General features: G+C 44.0%; 1 protein-coding gene across 5 annotated transcripts in view; it reads left to right on the top strand.

Annotated features, from left to right (window-relative positions):
- The window catches only part of LOC308457563 (uncharacterized protein), a 280,871-nt gene that overhangs the window by 141,986 nt on the left and 118,661 nt on the right, over positions 1–20,224 (top strand). For all 5 annotated transcript variants that reach the window (XR_013976972.1, XR_013976973.1, XR_013976975.1 and 2 more), the window contains one exon: positions 12,759–12,882. Coding sequence is in view for 1 of the 5 variants with exons in the window: in XM_080971533.1 (XP_080827659.1) it covers positions 12,759–12,882 (124 nt within the window). In the remaining 4 variants the exon portion in view is untranslated. The remainder of the gene's footprint in view (positions 1–12,758; positions 12,883–20,224) is intronic.

Here is a 20,224-nt window from a genome sequence, read left to right on the forward strand (position 1 = left end):
ATGATACATAAACCGAGTAATTTGAGCATTTGTGAAACTGAAGCCTGGCCGTAATTATTCTAAGCCATCTGAAGCTCATCTTGAATGTTGCTTTCTGGCTAAGAAGGATGAACTGTTAAGCTTCCCCCCTCCCCTTATATATTTTTTTCATTTAGGAAATTGAGATTTAAAATCCTCCCAGATGACTGAATAGGGTGATCTGGCTGATTAATTGAGGAAAGAAGCAATATATGCGAGACCTCGAGATGAAGGGAGGAAGAGAAAGAAGATGACTGGCTAGAAAAGACCAGATTTCTGAACAGAAATAAGTAAAGGGCTGCATTTGCAAGTCAGTTTATTTCATTTCTCTAACTGTTAATTTCCACATTATAGTTGAACTTTAACATGACCCCAAGAGCCACTTCCAGAAATCTAGCAGCATATAGTGGAGGTTTAGCACTTATTGGTGTGTTAATTACTTCCAGGAAGAAGAAAAAAAAATCTGTTTGCAACCCTGTTAACCCAGAAAATTGTGGGAGTGAAGTGATGAAATTTGGGGCAGAGTGCCAGAATATAGTTCTTTCCTGCCATTTTCATGTGTGAATACTGGGTGAATAGAAGCACATATGTGTGGAAAAGCTGAGGAGTAACGATGTTGTCTGGTGGCATTCATTGCTGTGTCACACCACACGACTGGTGTGGCTTATATTTAGCATGAGAGATCGGTATATCAGTGGAAAAACCATAGTTCCACAGTGCAAACAGCACTGCAGTGTGAAAGGAACATTAGGAAATAGAATAGAAGCACTAGCATAATAATTGGGAAAGCTAAGACAATATTCCTCATGTCTGAATGATCCAAGGTGCACCGAAAACTGCCCCTTTCTTCTTAGGGTTCTTTGTTCCCTCCACAAAGATGGGAACCTCCTTTCATCTCCTTCTGAGTGAAGTGGGTGAATTTAGAGAAAAATGGCTTGGAGTTGAAGGTTTGGTGTTGTTATGTACTGAGTTGAATAGGATCCAAACTGTAGCAGTCTGATTGGTCCTAGAACAATAGGATCCAAAAGGCAGCAGTCTGATTGGTCCTAGAACAATAGGATCCAAAAGGCAGCAGTCTGATTGGTCCTAGAACAATAGGATTCAGAATGCAGCAGTCTGATTGGTCCTAGAACAATGCAGCAGTATGATTGGTTGGCAGGAACCACCCAATCCTGCTCCAGATAGAAGTGAATCCACAACCTGATTGGCTTACAGTAGAATTCCAGAATTAGCCAATCATGTGCAGCCCATTGTGTAAATAATGTATATAAAGCAGATACTGTGAGGGGACATTCATTCATTCCTCCTCACCACTATGAGCTGAATAAAGAGCATGAAATCACTTTGCGACTCTGAGTATATTTCACTGGCGACGAAGGTGGGATCCCGCTGAGCTGACTGCCACACACAGCACCGCAGCACCGCCAACTGCCGCACCGCTGCCTCGCACCGTGTATCCAGGCTTCAGCTCCGGGACACAAGGAACTCAGAATGGCAGCCAACAGCAGCTTCTCGCCATTCAACCCAGCATCTGGAGACTGGGAAGCGTACGCCTCCCGTTTCACCTTCCTCCTAGAAGCCAAAGGGGTCACCGACGAAGAAGACGCCAAGAAGAGGGCGACATTCTTCAGCGTCTGCGGAGAGGAGACGTTTGAAATCGCCCGGGCTCTCCTTGCGCCTGAAGACGTCGCTACTGTTCCATACAAAACAATAATGGAACAGCTGAAGGGGCACTTTTCGCCGCAGCCCTCAGTGGTGGCTCGTCGAAATGCCTTCTACGCAAAGCGGCAAGCCCCTGGGGAAACCATAACTGGGTTTGTGACCTCTCTCCACCAAGCCGCCCGGTTCTGCAACTTCTCAGAGCTGGAGAACATGCTTCGTGACCGCCTCGTCGGTGGCCTGAAGGATGAGAAGCTGCAACGACGCCTCTACGCTAAGAAGGACCTAACGTTCCAGGTCGCTCTGGAGGAGGCCCTGGCAACAGAAGCTGCCGAGAGGTCGACCCAAGAGGCACGGCCGAGCCTGCCATCCCAACCGAGGGTCCACCACGAAGACCTCACCGACGACTCAGGATCCAACAGGGAGGAGGTGCACCGAGTACAGCAGTGCACTCAAGCAGCGCACAGACCACAGCTGCCTCGACGAGAAGGAGGGAACTGCGCAAGCTGCGGGGAGAGTCACGAGAGGAGGACCTGCCGTTTCCGCAACGCAGAGTGCAGGCAGTGCAGAAAATCGGGACACATCGCCCGGGTGTGTCGGGCTCGGCCCACCCGACACCAGGCATCAGATGACCAATCCAAGAGCCCCAGGTCCCGGGGCCCAACGCACCAAGGCAACTCGACGGAGCTCACGGACTTCCAGGTATACCAGTTGCCCCACCCCAACGTAGAGAAAATTTATGTAGAGGTACAGATAGAGGGGGCCCCATGCCGCATGGAGCTTGACACGGGTTCAACTCTATCCATAATCTCGGCAAGGACCTTAAGGAAACTGTGTCCCACTGGGGGTCCCAAACTCAGGCCGGCCCCATTCACCCTCCGGGACTTCCAGAAACGTAAGGTCCCCACAATGGGGGTGGGGACCTTCAGGGTGCAATACCGAGGGCGGACGCGGCAACTGGACTTGCTTGTGGTCAAGGGCCCCTACATTAGCTTACTGGGATTGGCATGGTTTGGACCACTGGGGCTAGCTGTCACCGGGGTGAACCACACTAGCTTACAAGTGGACGTGGATGCCATATGCAAGGAATTTCCAGGGGTTTTCGATGGGAAATTGGGACAGTGTACGGCCCCCCCCATTGCGCTACAGCTTGACCCCGCAGTACGACCGGTCAGGCTCAAGGCCCGCCGGGTCCCCTTCGCCTTGAAACCCCGTATAGACGAGGAATTGGACCGACTCGTGGAGCAAGGAGTGCTGGAGCCGGTGCCTAATGCCCCCTGGGAAACCCCAATCGTCACACCCGTCAAGCCTAATGGTTCGGTCCGCATCTGCGCAGACTACAAATGTACCATAAACAAGGCCCTCACGGCCCACGCATACCCAGTGCCAGTGGTCAGCCATGTCCTTGCCACCCTGGCTGGGTCGAAAATTTTTGGCAAGCTGGACTTGGCCCAAGCATATCAACAGCTGCCAGTAGATGAGGCCACAGCAGAGGCACAGACGATTGTGACGCACAGAGGAGCGTTCAGGGTAAAGCGGCTGCAATTTGGTGTCAGCGTGGCACCAGGCATATTCCAGAATCTAATGGACTCTCTCCTTAAAGGGATTCCTGGAGTCACCCCCTTCTTCGATGATGTGTTGATTGCCGGCCCCACACCAGAGGAGTTTGAGGACCGCCTCCGCACCGTTCTGCACCGTTTCCAGACGGCGGGTCTCAAGGTGAAGCGGGAAAAATGTCTACTAGGAGTGCCTCAGGTGGACTTTCTGGGATTTATGGTGGACGCAGAAGGGGTCCACCCGACTGGGGACAAGGTACGGGCCATTTGTGATGCCCCAGCGCCCAAGAGCAAGACTGAACTTCAGGCCTTCTTGGGACTATTGAACTTTTACCATTCCTTCCTTCCCCACAAGGCGGCGGTAGCGGAGCCCCTACACAGACTCCTGGACAAGCGGGCCCCTTGGGTGTGGGGCCAGCGCCAGGAGGCCGCATTCCAGGCAGTCAAGGACTTGCTTGTCTCAAACTCGGTCTTGGCACACTTCGACGAGAGGCTGCCGGTGGTGCTAGCATGCGACGCCTCACCCTATGGCATTGGAGCTGTCCTGGGGCACCAACTCCCGGATGGAAGAGAGGTACCGGTGGCGTACTTTTCCCAGACACTCAACACAACCGAGCGGAACTACTCGCAAATCGACAAGGAGGGTCTGGCAATCGTAAAGGGAGTAAAAAAATTCCATGATTTCTTGTACGGGCGGCCCTTCACCGTGGTGACTGACCACAAGCCGTTGCTTGGCTTGTTTGCTCCCGAAAAGCAGACCCCCCAAGTGCTGTCTCCTCGCATCCTCAGGTGGTCAATTTTCCTTGCCAGCTACCAGTATGCACTGATTCACCGACCTGGGAAGGCGATGGGCCATGCGGACGCCCTCAGCAGGCTACCACTACCGGAAACAGGCCCTGACCCAGCACCTGCACAAGAGGTTATGAGCCTGGAGCTGCTTCCCGACCGCCCCATTCAGGCACAAGAAGTTGCACACCATTCCAAGAAAGATAGGGTCATCTCCCGGGTCCTGGACTGGGTGTGGAGGGGATGGCCCAGCAGCAGCCCCGGGCCAGAATTCGCCGGCTACACAACCCGCAAACATGAACTGTCGGCCCACAAGGGGTGCCTGTTATGGGGAAGCAGAGTCGTTGTTCCCCAGCCCCTCCGCAAAAGGGTCCTCACAGCCCTACACGAGACACATCCAGGGGTAGTAAGAATGAAGGCCCTTGCCAGGAGTTATGTGTGGTGGCCGGGGATCGATGGAGAGATAGAGGCCTGGGTCAAACACTGCCAGGCCTGCCAAGAATCCCGCCCAGATCCCCCAAGGGCCCCAGTCCAGTCCTGGGAGTCCGCCCGAGCACCATGGTCACGCCTGCATGTGGATTTCGCTGGCCCCTTTCAGGGGAAAACATTCTTCATAGTGGCTGGAAGTCGCACTGGTACCGTCCACTTCCACGTCCGCAGCCATCCGGGTACTACGCAGGCTGTTTGCAACCCACGGGCTCCCTGACACTCTCGTCTCAGACAACGGGACTGCATTTACGTCAGGAGAATTCCAAACCTTCACAGCGCAGAACGCCATCCGCCACATCCGTTTGGCGCCGTTCCACCCTGCCACCAATGGCCAAGCAGAACGCATGGTGCGGACCACCAAGGACACCCTTCGCCACATGACGCAAGGGGACTGGGAGTACCGCCTTGCCACATTCCTTCTAGCACAGCACAGCACCCGCAGCTCAACGACTGGCCGGAGCCCCGCTGAACTACTAATGGGTCGGCGCCTTGCAATCAGATTGGACCGCCTTCACCCCGATCGAGCTCAGGATGAGGTAGTGGTGGGGGAAGGCAGGAACCCCCGGACCTTCGAGGCCCAGGACCCAGTGTACGCAAAGAATTTTGGGGCAGGCCCAGCATGGGTACCCGCCACAGTCACCAGGGTCACTGGCCCCGTGTCGTACGAGGTGCTAACGGATGGGGGGCAATGCTGGCGCCGCCACTGCGACCAGATACGGCGACGATTCCCGGGAGAAAACCAGGAGGAGGACAGGTCAGAGGAGTCCCAAGGGAACAGCGGGGCAGTGAGGCCCATAGAGCAGGAGGGGCCAGCAGGAGAGGCAGAATCAGTAAATACAGAGAGGACCCGTGAGGCCGAAAGGACACCGGAACCAGAACCACGACTGAGCGAGCCTGTTGCACCAGACCAAACAGCCCCATCACAGCCAGCATCCTTGGAACACGAGCCAGAACCCGGAGCCCGGACCAGGGAACACCCCAGGCCACAACGCACACGTAGGCCGCCGGCATACCTTGAGGACTATGAATGCGACCTCCCGGGCAGGACTGGAACTTAGAGGGGAGGGGTGTTATGTACTGAGTTGAATAGGATCCAAACTGTAGCAGTCTGATTGGTCCTAGAACAATAGGATCCAAAAGGCAGCAGTCTGATTGGTCCTAGAACAATAGGATTCAGAATGCAGCAGTCTGATTGGTCCTAGAACAATGCAGCAGTATGATTGGTTGGCAGGAACCACCCAATCCTGCTCCAGATAGAAGTGAATCCACAACCTGATTGGCTTACAGTAGAATTCCAGAATTAGCCAATCATGTGCAGCCCATTGTGTAAATAATGTATATAAAGCAGATACTTTGAGGGGACATTCATTCATTCCTCCTCACCACTATGAGCTGAATAAAGAGCATGAAATCACTTTGCGACTCTGAGTATATTTCAGGTGTATACCTTACTCAATAGCTGTATAAGACTACAAGTGTTTTTCATTGTTTCTGTTGCTTGAGGAACAGTCATGACTCAGTGCTCTGCGTGTTGAAGTTTCACAGGTTCAATCCCTGGGTAAGGACTGGGAATGTCTCCTGCTAGAAACCCTGGAGAGATAACATCTGTCAGCATAGGCAATACTGAGCTATATGGCTCAATGGTCTGACTCGCCATACGGCAGTATCCTACACTGCTGTTTTCCTTCCTTTGAGCTTCTCAGACTGCTTGCCAGCAGCACAAGGGACTGCAGCTGTCTAGCCTCACTGCAGCACTTTCAGAAATGTCCCTGAGTGATGTTACATCACAAAACCTTCCCATGAGAACAGCCAGAGGGATAGGCTCCAAGCTTAACAACAACAACAAAGTTTCAAGGAAGGAGCGTCCTTTTCCATTTACAAAACCTTGTCCCAGACCTTGTCATGGTCTTTCATGTTGTAATTACTTCCAGATTAATCTCCTGTAATGTGTGTTCTACGTAGGGCTGCCCTTGAAAAGGGTCCAGAAACGTCCACTGACACAAATGCTGTGTGTTGACAACAGTGAAGCATTTTGACCATATTATTGTTGTTTGATCTACACAGGGTGACAGCTTGTTTTCTGGTTCCATTCAAGGTGCTAATCTTCACCTTTAAAGCTCTAAATGGGTAGGGACCTGGGTATCTTAATGACCACTTTCCTCCACAAGTCATCTCCTGTCACTGTCTAAGGTACGGCAGTGGTACCTTGGTTCTCAAACAAAATCCGTCCCGGAATTCTGTTCCAAAACCAAAGTGTACCCAAACCAAGGTGCACTTTCCCATAGAAATACCGGGGATTAATCAGGTCCAGACTTTTAAAAACAACCCCTAAAACAGAAATTTAACATCAATTTTACTATCTAACGAGAACATTGATCCATAGAATGAAAGGAATAATCACTGTATTGTACTATAAAATAAATAAGACAGTATTGTAGATGATAAAAATAAAAATTATTATTTTTTCCTTACCTGCACTGATGATAGTCATTGTTTGGATGGGGGGCTTTTATCCGTTTCCGCAGCCACACAAATCAATCAATCAGTAGCCAAACTGGGTTCCACACATTCACAAAAACAAATTAAGTGAAAAAGACTCAAAAACAAAAACGCAAAATAAACAGCAAAAACAAAAGCACCAAACTCAATCTGTTCTGGAAGTCCGTTTGACTTCCAAAATGTTCGAAAACTAAGGCGCAGCTTCTGATTGGTGAAGGCACCCTGGAAACAATAGCTGACAGCCACATTGGACGTTTGGCTTCCGACTTCCGAAAAATGTTCAAAAACCAGAACACTTCCGTGTTTTTTGAGTTTGGGAACTAAGGCGTTTGAGAACCAAGGTACCACTGTACTCCAGATTCTTTAACCACATGAAGCTTGGCAGCTAAAGGGTAGCGGGCTTTTTCTGTTCTGGCTCCCCCAATCCCAGTGCAAGGTCTTTCCTACTGAGATCACACACGCCATTGTTTTAGGTGGCAAACAAAAACTTGCCCTTTGAAAAAAAGGCTTTTCTGTTTTGACTACTATTCCCAGAGAGTGGGTTGTAGCCGACTAAGTTTTGCTCAAAGTAGAGCTGTTGAAATTAATGGTCCTAAATTAATTGTGTTCATTAATTTCAGTGGGTCTACTGAGTATGAGTAATGCTGGATACAACTCACAGTCATTGTTTTTGGTTTTTAATAGCAAAATTAGGATTTTATGTTGGCACATAAATGTGGATGATGTTTATTGTTTCGTCTGCTGCCTTGAGAAATAAGCAGGAGATACCTTTAAAATGTTTTTTTTAAAAAATGAAAAAAATTGCAAATAAGGGGAAATAAGCTAAATAGCACCTAGGATTGATAGATCTATATGAATATCATTTTTTTTAAAAAAATTCTCTTTATTAATTTTCATACACACATATACACACATATGTACAGAAAAATAAATTCTTCACGGAAAAAAAAACAATAATAAGAACAACATAACTTAATTATAAGAAGAAGAAAAAAACGAAACAAAACAAAGACAAACATGTAAATTATTGACTTCCCTCCATCTCAGTTTTGGGTTATGTAATACATTTCCCCCCGCAGTTTTTCTTTAAAACTTTTGTATGTCGAAGGGTTATATTAAGCCTACTGTGATCTTTGGATTTTTTAAATCTACTTCAATATAGGTTATGAATTTATTCCATTCTTTAATAAACTTTGTTTCTTTCTGGTCTCTAATTTTTTGTGTTAATTTTGCCAATTCTGAATATTCAAATAATTTACTTTGCCAATCTCTTACCGTTGGGATATTGATTGATTTCCAATTTTGGGCGATTAAAATTCTAGCAGCTGTTGTTGCGTACTGGAATAAGGTCTGGTCCTCTTTCTTAATTTCATTGCCAATCATTCCCAGAAGAAAATTTTCAGGTTTTTTAACAAAAGTATATTTAAACATTTTTTTTAGTTCATTATAAATGAGCTCCCAGAAGTTCTTGATTTTTTCACAAGTCCACCACATGTGGTAAAAACTACCTTCCTTGTTTTTACACCTCCAGCACATTTTATCTCCATTCTTATAGATTTTTCCTACTTTTACAGGGGTGATGTACCATCTGTACATCATTTTTTCCATGTTTTCTCTTAAGGCAACACAAGCAGTGAACTTCATATCTTTATTCCAGAGCTTAATCCAACTATCGTATTCCAAATTATATCCCAGATCTATCACCCATTTCACCATAACTTCTTTTATTTCCTCGTCCTTAGTATCCCATTCTAACAGTTGATTATACATTTTTGATAAGAGTTTTGAATTTCCTTCCAGTATTTCTATCTGGAATCTTGATTTTTTTTCGTTTATCCCGATCTTTTTATCTTCTGTCCACAGTGCATTAATTTGATGGAATTGTAACCAACTCGTTAATTTATCTCCTAGTTCTTCATACGTTTTGATCTGCCAACCTTTTTCTGTTCTCACCAATAAATCTTCATATGTCCATCTCTTACCTTCTATGTTTGTTTTTTTAATTGTTAAGATATCTATTGGTGATAACCACCAGGGAGTTTTCCTTTCAAGAAGATTTTTATTCCTTTCCCAAACCTCTAGCAGTGGTCTTCTAATGATGTGACTGGAGAATTCTTTATGTACTTTTGCTTTATTATGCCACAAATATGCGTGCCAACCGAATCTGGTGTTAAAGCCTTCTAAATCTAGTAGGTCAGTGTTTTTTATTACAATCCATTCTTTAATCCAAGAATGAATCTCATATTTTTATATGTGGTGCTTTTCCTAAGCATTTCCTAAACAATGTCTTAACAATAGCCCCAGTACAAAAATACAAATCAGAAAAGCGTTATTACTCTCTTATTGCAAAAGGGAGTGGCAGTGGCAGATGAGTTTCAATGCCTGCTGAATTTTAATTAATTATTATTATTTGCTGTAAGAACAGAAGAAGTCATACTTTCTCCCGGACTTCTCAACATTACTTTCACCTTTATTCACATTGCCCAACATTTATTTTTCATTGGAGATCATTTATGAAAAGCTAAAAAAGGACGGAGATGGGAAGAAATGTTAGATCCAGCTGCGTAGTTGTAGTTCTAGCTGATCATAAATACAGCACACACATACAGACATGATTTACAGGAATGTAACATGTCAGTTCTTGAATGCTTGCAATTATTCAAACCAGGCCAAACCATTGAGTTTGCAGAGATGAAACCATCGTTTGATTTCACTTTCCCAATATTTCATGGATTTCCACAATCCTGTGATGTCTAAAGTTCTTCAACCTTGAAATTAAGTAAGGTATTGATTTTGCTTATTTGTTTTGAGCTATAGTGATTCTGCAATTTATCAAATTGAGACTTGTTGTGGGGAGGGCATAGTTTTAATATTCAAGGGATCTTCATGCTTCTAAAGACCAGTATGAGATCCCAGTATTGCATGGCTGGTTTCACATTTATATTGACTTTGAGAAGAACGTTATTAGCTAATGTTGGGGCAGTCATGCTGCTATTTCCCCCCTTTCCCCCCCCCCATTGCCCCCCATGGCAGAAAAAAAGACACATGGAAGAATATTATTAATGTCCGGCACTTCCATCTCTACACACTGTCCTCCAAACTCTGATGTAGTTCTCTAAAGACTTATCAGTCAGGTGTGGTCTAATAGTTATTCAGAGAGCATACTGTGATACGTTTACATGCCTTTCTGATTGGTGCTGCTGGTGGGGAGATCAATGGCTGAGTTGAATTAATCAAATGTGTTTTGTGAACATGTGTCATGGTCAAGAAGCACCTCCTATTTGGGAGTATTCCCAGCGATTATCTTCTCTCTCAGTTGCTTTTGTTTATTTGCAATGATGTAATAAGGCAGAAAAAAATGGCTACATACGGTAGCATTGTGGCTTTGTGCTATTCACTATGTAATCCCTGATTGGCTGGGACCATCCATGTAATTGTATCTACAAAGGTTTGTCAGCATCAACACTTCCCACAGAACCTTCAGTGAAGTATGCTATGAGCCCAGAGAGCAGAGAAATCAAATAGCCCTAGCAGTAGGTTACAGCAGTCTCCAAAACTCCAGATCTATGTACTGGGATAATGATGGCTGCACCCTCATGCCCGCAAAAGACAGGGACTGTGAAATAAGCTACAGTGGTACCTCGGGTTAAGTACTTAATTCATTCCGGAAGTCTATACTTAACCTGAAACTGTTCTTAACCTGAAGCACCACTTTAGCTAATGGGGCCTCCTGCTGCCGCCGTGCTGCCGGAGCCTGATTTCTGTTCTCATCCTGAAGCAAAGTTCTCAACCTGAAGCTCTATTTCTGGGTTAGCGGAGTCTATAACCTGAAGCGTATGTAACCCGAGGTACCACTGTATTTATGCCATATTCCCAATTATAGAATGGGTGGAGCACAGCATAGCAAGCTCCTTCAATGCTGGTGGACTACAACTGCTGGCCATTAACTAGGCTGGCTGAAGCTGATGGGAGTTGGACTCTTAATAACATCTGGGTGGCAGTGCATTGAGGGTCCCCAGCTTAAAAGCTTCAGGTGGGGCCGGGCTAGGGAATTTTAGGATGAGTGGGATCTGATAGAAACTGGAAATTGATATTTTTGTTATCTAACAAAATTTACATGGCACTTGATGGTAGTAAAGCTGGTAACAAGTATTAAAATGATCAATAAATACAGTTTAAAACAACTAAAATATTTAAAAAATAATTAAAATGAATAGTGAAAGAGATTAAAACACACCAGCTTCTGCATGCCTGGATAGACATGCCTAAACAAACATTTAATTCAAAGCCCCCGACCTTTTTCATTTTTCTTTTTTACACTGATAACAAGGATCTCTGAACCACACAGCAGTGAGGCATATTTACCCTAAGTTTGCTGAGTTCCTGAAGGCCACACACCTATTCCTAGGGGAATCTATGTCGTATTAGGTAATAAAAAAACCACTTTGTTATTACTTAGCCTGTGTTTAGAGTTCAGCTGTGTCACCCCCCTCTCTGTGTGTGTGTTAAAAAAATTGTGTAATGCAGAGCCAAAGCAAAATGTACCCTAAATCATGCCTCTGTTAAAAAAAGAGAGAAAGAATTACATACAACAAATTCTCATTCCTCCCTGTTCCAATGTTTGTGGAGAATTTAGTTTTGTACTCCTGGCGAAATATGGCAGAACAACGGGCAATTGACCAGGAGAGTAAAAGTGTCCCTGGGGCTGCATTAATTTCTTCCTACTTGACCCACGACATAAAAAGAAGCAGATCCCTGTAATCAGTCCAAGCCCCTCTCACTTCCTAAGTGTGACAAAGCAGTAGTAGCAAATACACGCTCTCTGCACCCTGGGGAGGTGAGGGTGGGAGTGCAGCTGATTGCATATTTATATGGAAGGGAGTCAGGAGGGATGGGGAAAATGCAGAGAGGAGTGCTTTCCCAAATGCTGTTCTATTGAGATACAGCCCTTATCTGTTTACTGATGTCCACAACCTTATTTCCATAGATAGCCCTGTTTTGTGATCGTAAAGCATCAACGATGGCAGGAAAAGATTGGACCTGATGCCATATGTGGAAACTAATTTAGTAAGAAATTGCACAGCGACAAGGCAATGATGCTTTATTTTAAATGGCAGATGCCTCATTAGTGATGATTTATTTAGATGACCTTCTCAGAATGCTGCCAATTCTCTCCCTTCTTCCCAAGCCCCCTCCCCTCTCCTGGCTCACTGCAAAATATTCCTTAGGAAGCAGAAGGAAGCACCTCTCATCTAAAGCTCAAACTGGCTTAACCTTTCTGCTCCAAAACATTTCAGCAACACAGCAATTCGTAAGGTTTTGCATCGGGTTTAGACTCTGCGATTAAAATTTACAATGTGTATGAAACCCTGAACAGGAGCAATGTTTTCCTGCATGTCTCATTTGTGAAACATCCCTTTTCCTCGTGTTCCTTTAATCTTAAGACTGGGACTAGCTGAGTAAAAGGGTTGCTAGAGATGTGCAACACAGTCAGAAAGGCTTGTGTCATAAGGTGTGTTTTGGACATTACCCATCTACCACACAAAATATCATCATTTGACTTTGGGGTGGAAGTTGAACATTAGCAAAAGGCATTTGGGAGAGCGGAGAAATTTCCCAGTGAAAGCCAGCATGTCCTACTGGCTTCCTGAAATGTTAGAATTATCAGGAAATGCCAACATTCACAGAGTTTCTGACATTTACCAAAATGTATTTTGATTGCGTTTTTTGTTCTGCTTTGTTTTGTTCTAGAATGTGGCAGGCCTTGGAGGGGAAGGGAGATACGCAACCAGTTTGGGCTCAGAGACAGAAGGTCCATGTCTCCTTTTGTGGGCTGGAGCCCCTAAAGGACAGCATTGCAGTCAACCACTAGCAGGTAGGATACTCCTGACATTTGTTTATAAAGGTGTCTAATTGCCATATTTATATTCAACATGACTGAAGGTAAGTAGTAAGGGAGCAAAGGTTGCCCATCGCAGGATTTCAAAGCTATCTAATATTTTTCTCTTAATTAAAAATTTCCCCTGAAGGGAGTCATGTCTTTTGACATGTTACTCATAAGTTTTGATAGGCATTATCTTCCTTAGTAATGGTAACAGAACATGCTGTCAGTATTACTGAGTAATGTTGCTATCCCTACGGGGGACCCGATCCCTGGTGTCATTATCATTTCTTGTTTTATTCAGAAACACCTTCAACAGAACCACAACAAACTGTTATATAAAGGCAATAATTAGCACTGGATCAACCGTTTGCATTTTCACATCAGTGATTTCTCTCTCCCTCTGGAGCAAATGTTTGTTGCTATGATCTTATTTTTTAATTTACACTGCAATACCCAACTTGAAGTTAGACTCCATGTGGCATTTCAACTTGGCAGATAAATATATGAATATACACAAACACATCAGGTGTATTAATTTAAGACACAACATCATGCTTGATTGGATATATTGGGCATGAGGAACTGGATCCAACCAGTGAATTGGAGTCTGATCTTCCTTAAACCCTGTGGGCCAAGTTTGATGGGTGGGTGGAGCTGCTCACCAGTCCCCTGACTTCACAATGATGTCGGGGCTAGCAAAGCACTGGGCAGTGTGCTATGCAAGCTTGTAAAATGTGGTCCATTGAGCTTTGACCGGTTTGGATGCGGAGCTTCTGGGATCCTACAGCAGGTGCTGCAATTATGAAGTCCAATGGAAGGAGAGAGGCGAAGGGGACACCAGATTTTGGCATCACAGTGTGCTACTGAAATTTGAGGTGCCAAAGTCTGCCACTGATTGTTGGGGCTTCTGTACACAGTGCTATGCAAAAATGGGCCACCTAAGATCATTCTGGCATCAGGTTATTGCTCTAGAAAGTCATGGCTCTGTGTAGCTCTGTGTGGCCAAGCTGGAGGGAGCCTGCGACCCATGTGCTCCATTTGGCAAGCAAGACTGTTTTTGCCAAGAAAAGTTTCCCATATTTTGTCTGCCACTACATAATACATGTACTACCTTACTGCATTATTGGAACAATTTCTTGTGCTGCACATTGGGATAGCTGTCTTTGTGCTAATTCTACCTACTTTTCTGTGTTATTTGGATGTATGGTTTCAGCATCTCAGTATGAATTAGCCTAGTCTGGCACTGAAGTCAATCTGTTTGCATTCCAGCATCTCATATTGTGCAATAACCCAATGATCTGTATAGACAAACAGAGCAACGTACCCTATCAGCATATTGTTTATATTATTGACACTCTTGGAAAATAACTTACAAAAGTTGACTAAGTCTGTTGTTTTGAGATGCTCGCCTGGGTTGTGCATCACTCAGTGTTTTGATATTAGGTGGCCACATTCTGCCTCGAGATGGGGGACCTTTTAAGTTGCATAACCTTCTCGTGAGGCTACAACTGCTAATTTGGTGTTTAATTATCTATATTTCACACTGTTTATTTGACAACGCTTTGATTAATTTCTCTTTCCAAGCAAATCACATTTAGGGATGCATTTGCATATCTTGATTGCGGTTTAATGCCCTGGCTATCACAGTGGGTTTTTTTTCTTTTCCAAGAAGAGTACTTTTTTTTATATATAAAAAAAAGGAAACAGGGAATGGTTCCACATTACTGCATTGCAGATTGCTGGATGGACATCCTTTTATTTGAACGAAGAATGAACTTGACCATAATAAGGATCATATTTTGACAATCTGCAACCTTCTTGGCTTTATTTGATTATGGTAAATATTCCAAAAAATGTTGCTGCCCTTGGCTTCATTGGGAGGAAGGGAAAGGTATATTTAATAAAATATTCAATTAATAAGTGAAAATAAGGCTATATATGCATGTGTGTGTGCATGCACATGCATATTCCACAATCATGCATTTCAAAATGGAAGGCAGAGCAATATTAATAGATCAGAGGGAACTATACCCATGCACTGCCATTCTGTCATTAGCAGGGTAGAAGATGAAAGGAGAGTGGATTTTCATCTTTTCTTTCCCTGCTTTTGGCCTCCCCCTGCATTCACTTTTACGGAGGTTTTCTCCAGGACAATACCAATACTAATACCAATAATAATTTTATTATTATCCTGACCATCTAACTGAGTTTCCCCAGTCACTCTAGGAGGCACTTTCTGTTCTACACCAGGGGTTTGGTCCAGAGTTTGGGGAGCACCAGTACCAGTAATTTCAATGCTGGCTAAGAGGGTATGCTGCTAAGGATGGATCTCCTCCTCTGAGAGTAGCCTTTCTACTCTGCTCAGGGTACATCCACACTCCTGCTTGCCCCCATCACCTTCCCCCGGAAAACCTGCTGCTTACTGCTGGATCAAAGCAAACGTCAGTTGGATTTTCTGAGGATTTTCTCCGATTCAGTGCTAAAGAGTGAGTTTTCTGGGGGAAAGCAGTGGGGCAAAGACAAAACTGCTCAGACTTATGCCTAGAAAGCATGGGGCAAGTGGAAAATTGCTCAGACATGGAAGCAGCAGAAATGTGGAGAAGCCCTCAGAGGGAGAAATATTCTGAATACCACAGGATGCCTTTGGGATTGTGCCCTAAGCCTTTGGAATGGAATTGTTCCCTTTGATAGCATTTGGGTCCAAAAGCAGACCATCAATATAAGAAACCCAGATCCACACATGTTATATAATTATATGCATTTGCAGACATTCAACACAAATTAATCCATTGAATCTGAACTCTTACACAGTTAATGATTGCTATCGAGCACCCATAAATCTGTTTTTCAGTTTCACGCAGCCACAGTTCAGAGCTCATTGCTGGCTAAAGAAGATGGAGTTTTTCCAGTATCCTGTGTCCATTTTGCATACTACTTTTATGCCCACATGGGCTGATTGTCCTTTCTCTGCCTCAGTAAAAAACAACAACAAACCATGTTGCTCCTCAGCTCCACCCACTCTTTAGGGCTCTTCTGATTCATGCACATTTCCAGAAGATACACATTCTCTTGAATGGGGGAGAGTCAATCTCCTGGGAACACTCTGCTGTAGTCTTTATGATAACAAGACCCAATATTTCCCATTCAGACAGCCTCTAAACACTATAAATTGCACAGCACCACAGAATACAACACAGCACAACTGAATATATTTGAGGCAGAAATTTTCCCCGCTATGATTTTCTTTCATGATATGAAAACATTCCCCCTGTAAACATTTTTGGTTTGAAGCCAAAATAGGATGGAGATCACATAGTTCAGAGTTAATACAGACACTGCATATGTCTGTATTACCCCATTTAATCAATGCATGTACATACCCCATTTAATCAATGCTCTGCAGCTGCTCCCCCATAAGAGGAAAAGGACAACTAAGATCCAACTACAGTGGTACCTCAGGTTACATACGCTTCAGGTTACAGACTCTGCTAACCCAGAAATAGCACCTTGGGTTAAGAACTTTGCTTCAGGATGAGAACAGAAATCGTGCTCCGGCGGCACGGCGGCAGCAGGAGGTCCCATTAGCTAAAGTGGTGCTTCAGGTTAAGAACAGTTTCAGGTCAAGAATGGACCTCCGAAACGAATTAAGTACCCAACCCGAGGTACCACTGTATAAAATATGATTCTTGAGAATTTCTGTGCACAACCTTTTAAAATAAATATTAATGTTTGAATTCTCATCCTAAACTTGCATGCAAATACACAACAAGAGAAACATGACAGTTTATGAGAAGCTGCTATGAGAGTATTAGACTGTTTACCAATGTTTTTTATGGGCAATCGCTGCAGTTTCACAATACTTCATATAGAGCAAACGCTAAAAGACCTGATGTAGGCACATGTTTTTCAGTTCCAAATTATAAAGTGCTTTAAAGTTTGTGGGAATCAAAACTTTAAAGTTCAATCAATCAGTTGTCTGGAATATATTGTATACTTCTTTTATACCTGATCATGATTAGCAATATGTATGCATATGTGCTGTTATGAACTCCTTAAATTAAGCAAAATGAATCACTTTGTTGCTTGAATCGTCTTGTTGCACGGAGCAAATAAACTAAGCCTCATGTGTCTGAACATGCAAACAACAAGCGCACCGGGGAGTAGGAATCATATCTGCAAGCTTGGTGCCTGCCTGCACGTTTCCTCATCTGCAGTGCCTCTCGGTGTGCGTGAACTGAATGTGTAGGTTTGAATGTGTGGCTGAGGCCCATGCTTGCGAGGACTCTGGTATCGTGTATGAGCCTTTACATGTGCCCTTTGCAGAAGCAGCACAGGACAAGGCTTAACTCCATATTTTTACACCCTTCTGTGTATATTCCAACGTCTGAACCAGGTTCTTGTAACTCACTCTCCTTGCAAGGGATGGCTGTTTCCACCTGTCTGGCTCCCACCCACCAGTTCTGAGAGCTTTCCTAGGGCAGCTGTTTCCAGGAGAAGACATGAAACCTTGGGGAGAGAGCATCTGATTGTTGGGAAGTCAAAGTGCTGTGCAGAACTCCATTGTTGCACACTGTGGTTTGGTGGTTTGAAGAGCTGGCAATTAGCTGATCAGTGACACTTCAAAGTGACATCCCAAGCTCTTTGCAAGAGGCTCACAAATAAACCTGCACTGTGCTTTGAGGTCAGCCAACTTCAGCACTTCAGAAGCCAGGTGTGCAAAACTTCTGAAAGCCGAAGTGTAGAGCCTCTTGAATATCAGACAATTGTCGGTTCTTCAGAAGCCCCTTGGACTCAGCCCAGCTGCTCTTTTACCTGCCCATGCCTGATGACGTCAGGTGACCAGCAGGTGCATGTGGCTTGGCCAAAGTAGTCAGGTGACCTATTTAGGTCCACAGACTGGAGGCTCCTCACCCCTTATCTATACATCCAGCGGGGGGAGGGAATTGTACTATGCCCTCAATAGCAGCAATCACCTCACATTCATCCCAGTTGGGTGGAGACCATGAGCAGAATGAAGGGGCCATTGCTGAGTGAGAATTATAAAGCCCAGCTGTCTCTGCCCATGTGTGGTTGGTGTGGCAATGCAGGGTATAGCACAAGATCAGTTCATCCATAGTTGGTGGTGGACACAGTGCCTTTCTCCACTAATGAAGCAAGCACAGGAGAAAGGGAGGAGAGCCTTTGTTTTTGTTATTTGTGAGAAGGAACAGAAGGAATCCGGTGAGATTGCCACTAGTATCTTGTTTTCCTATGTTATGTGACCATGTGATATAATGATAATGATAAATTATTTATACCCCACCCATCTGGCTGGGTTTCCCCAGTCACTCTGTGGCTTCCATAGTTCATGTACTGCTGAGTTCCATTTCAAAGCATGAATGTTCTTTCCTAAAACTGTTGCTCTTCTGCGTAATGCGTCTACCCACCTCCATCTTTCCTGTCTTCAGCATTCTCTTTCAAAAGCAAGGGAATTAAAAGGATGATGAGCAAAATGGGTTTTGTTGTTGTGCTCACCCAATTTTGGCTGCTTTAGTTTTCAGTTTAATGCTTGCAGAGGAAGGCTGAATGGATTTAATTAATGTGTCTAAAATTATGTATTTCAATAGCTATAAACAAATATACTTGCATTTATTAATATAAAAAGCTATGCAAATGGCTGCTCTTCTGATTGTAGCAGTATCAGAAAATTAAAGTAATGATACACTGTGATTAATTGATTCAGGATGGGTTTTGTTGAGTAATTTTGTGCTTAATGAGGTTCCATCTATTCAATTTCGTTTTCCATTTCCACTTGTTTCACTCCTGGTCTTCCAGAAAACATGATTTTTTAGAAAAAGCAATGAATAATGTTATAAAGGATATATTGCTGATCACAGAGGCTTGTGTTTTAAAAAATAACTCACCTTTTCAGTGTGAAGCTGAAGCATGTTAAATGCTTTAGTCGGTGCTTTTTTCTTAAATACATTTTTAGGGGTACTCTCATTTTCCTACTCATATTGAAATACTGCCCCTTAATGAGGCCAAACTTAGATTCACAAAATGTTTAGGGGTATGCATACCCCTGCGTCCCCCCAGAAAAAAAGCACTGGCTTTAGTCATTCGGAATGAGTTTTCTTAAAACCTTAAGAGCATCAGATAGTCAATTAATAGAGCATGGATACATTACGAAGGGAGGGGGGGAGCGGAGTATACATTGAAGATATGTTAGCACTGCAAAAAAAAAAAAAAAAGTAACTTTTTGCCATCTTGCATCAAAATGGCATCCACTTGTATCCAAACATAGATGAAAACCTGTGCCTTAATCAAAGGAACCATAATGAAAAATTTGCTTATGATATCTTAAGTGATGTCTAAATACAAAGCAAACAGAAAACTTTCCAAAGCACACAGTAAATGTTCTACTCTTTTTTGTTCAGGCAGAAAGTAGGAGCAGGAGCAAGAGTCACATACTCCTGTGACCCTCAGTTTTCTAAAAAAATGAAAAACTAATCAAAGTTTCTATTGGGTTCAGTCCGTCTTATGGAACTCAGCTTCCTCTGTTCCTCCACTTTGGATTTTGTGCAACCAAAAAGGAAAGTCACCTTGGCTTTCTGATAGCAGGGAGAAATTTGCTCTCCCTTTTTATCCTGACAGAAAATCACTGCACTCTCCATTGCCCTGGCTATCACATGCACCGTGGCTTCAAAACCATCCAGCAGGAGATTGATTTCTGCAAATGGAATCAGGCTTATGGCAGATGGAAGTCATATCTTCCTGGCCGAATCTCACTCCTCTGTGTAAGCGATCCTTCTCACATGCGAAAACACATTAGCTTGGTGAGGACAGTGGGGAATTGAATCATGACATAATCCAGGGATATCTTCTGGAAGCAGAGGAAGTTACTTGGGCTAATGGATTGATTGATGAAGGCAAAGAAACCACAAATGAATATAAGAGATGTTCAAATTAAAAGAAAATTCAATTCACAGACTGAAGCAGCATTTAGATCACAGTCATGATCTCACGGAAAACAGGCAAAAGTCAGGAAGTCCTTCAGGCAAGAAAATGACCTGTTTCGACTCTAGGATTTCTCTGACTTGGCTTGGTCTATGCCAGAAGTATTAATGTTGCTGAAATGCAATTAGATATGCTCAGTATTAAATTGTGCACTATTCTAGGACATTTAGGCAAAGAGCTCAAGCACAATAACTTGAAAGAGAGTTTATGATGAAATCATACAAGCTGAGCTACATGCTTAGAATTGTTGAATGGCACAGCTATTCTGATTTTAAGCAAACACTGCCTAAAGCAAGATTGTATTTTACATATTTGGAATACTGTTCATACTGTATAT

The sequence above is a fragment of the Podarcis pityusensis genome (assembly GCF_964106645.2).
Source record: "Podarcis pityusensis genome assembly, chromosome: 10".
In the NCBI taxonomy this organism is placed as follows: Eukaryota; Metazoa; Chordata; class Lepidosauria; order Squamata; family Lacertidae; genus Podarcis; species Podarcis pityusensis.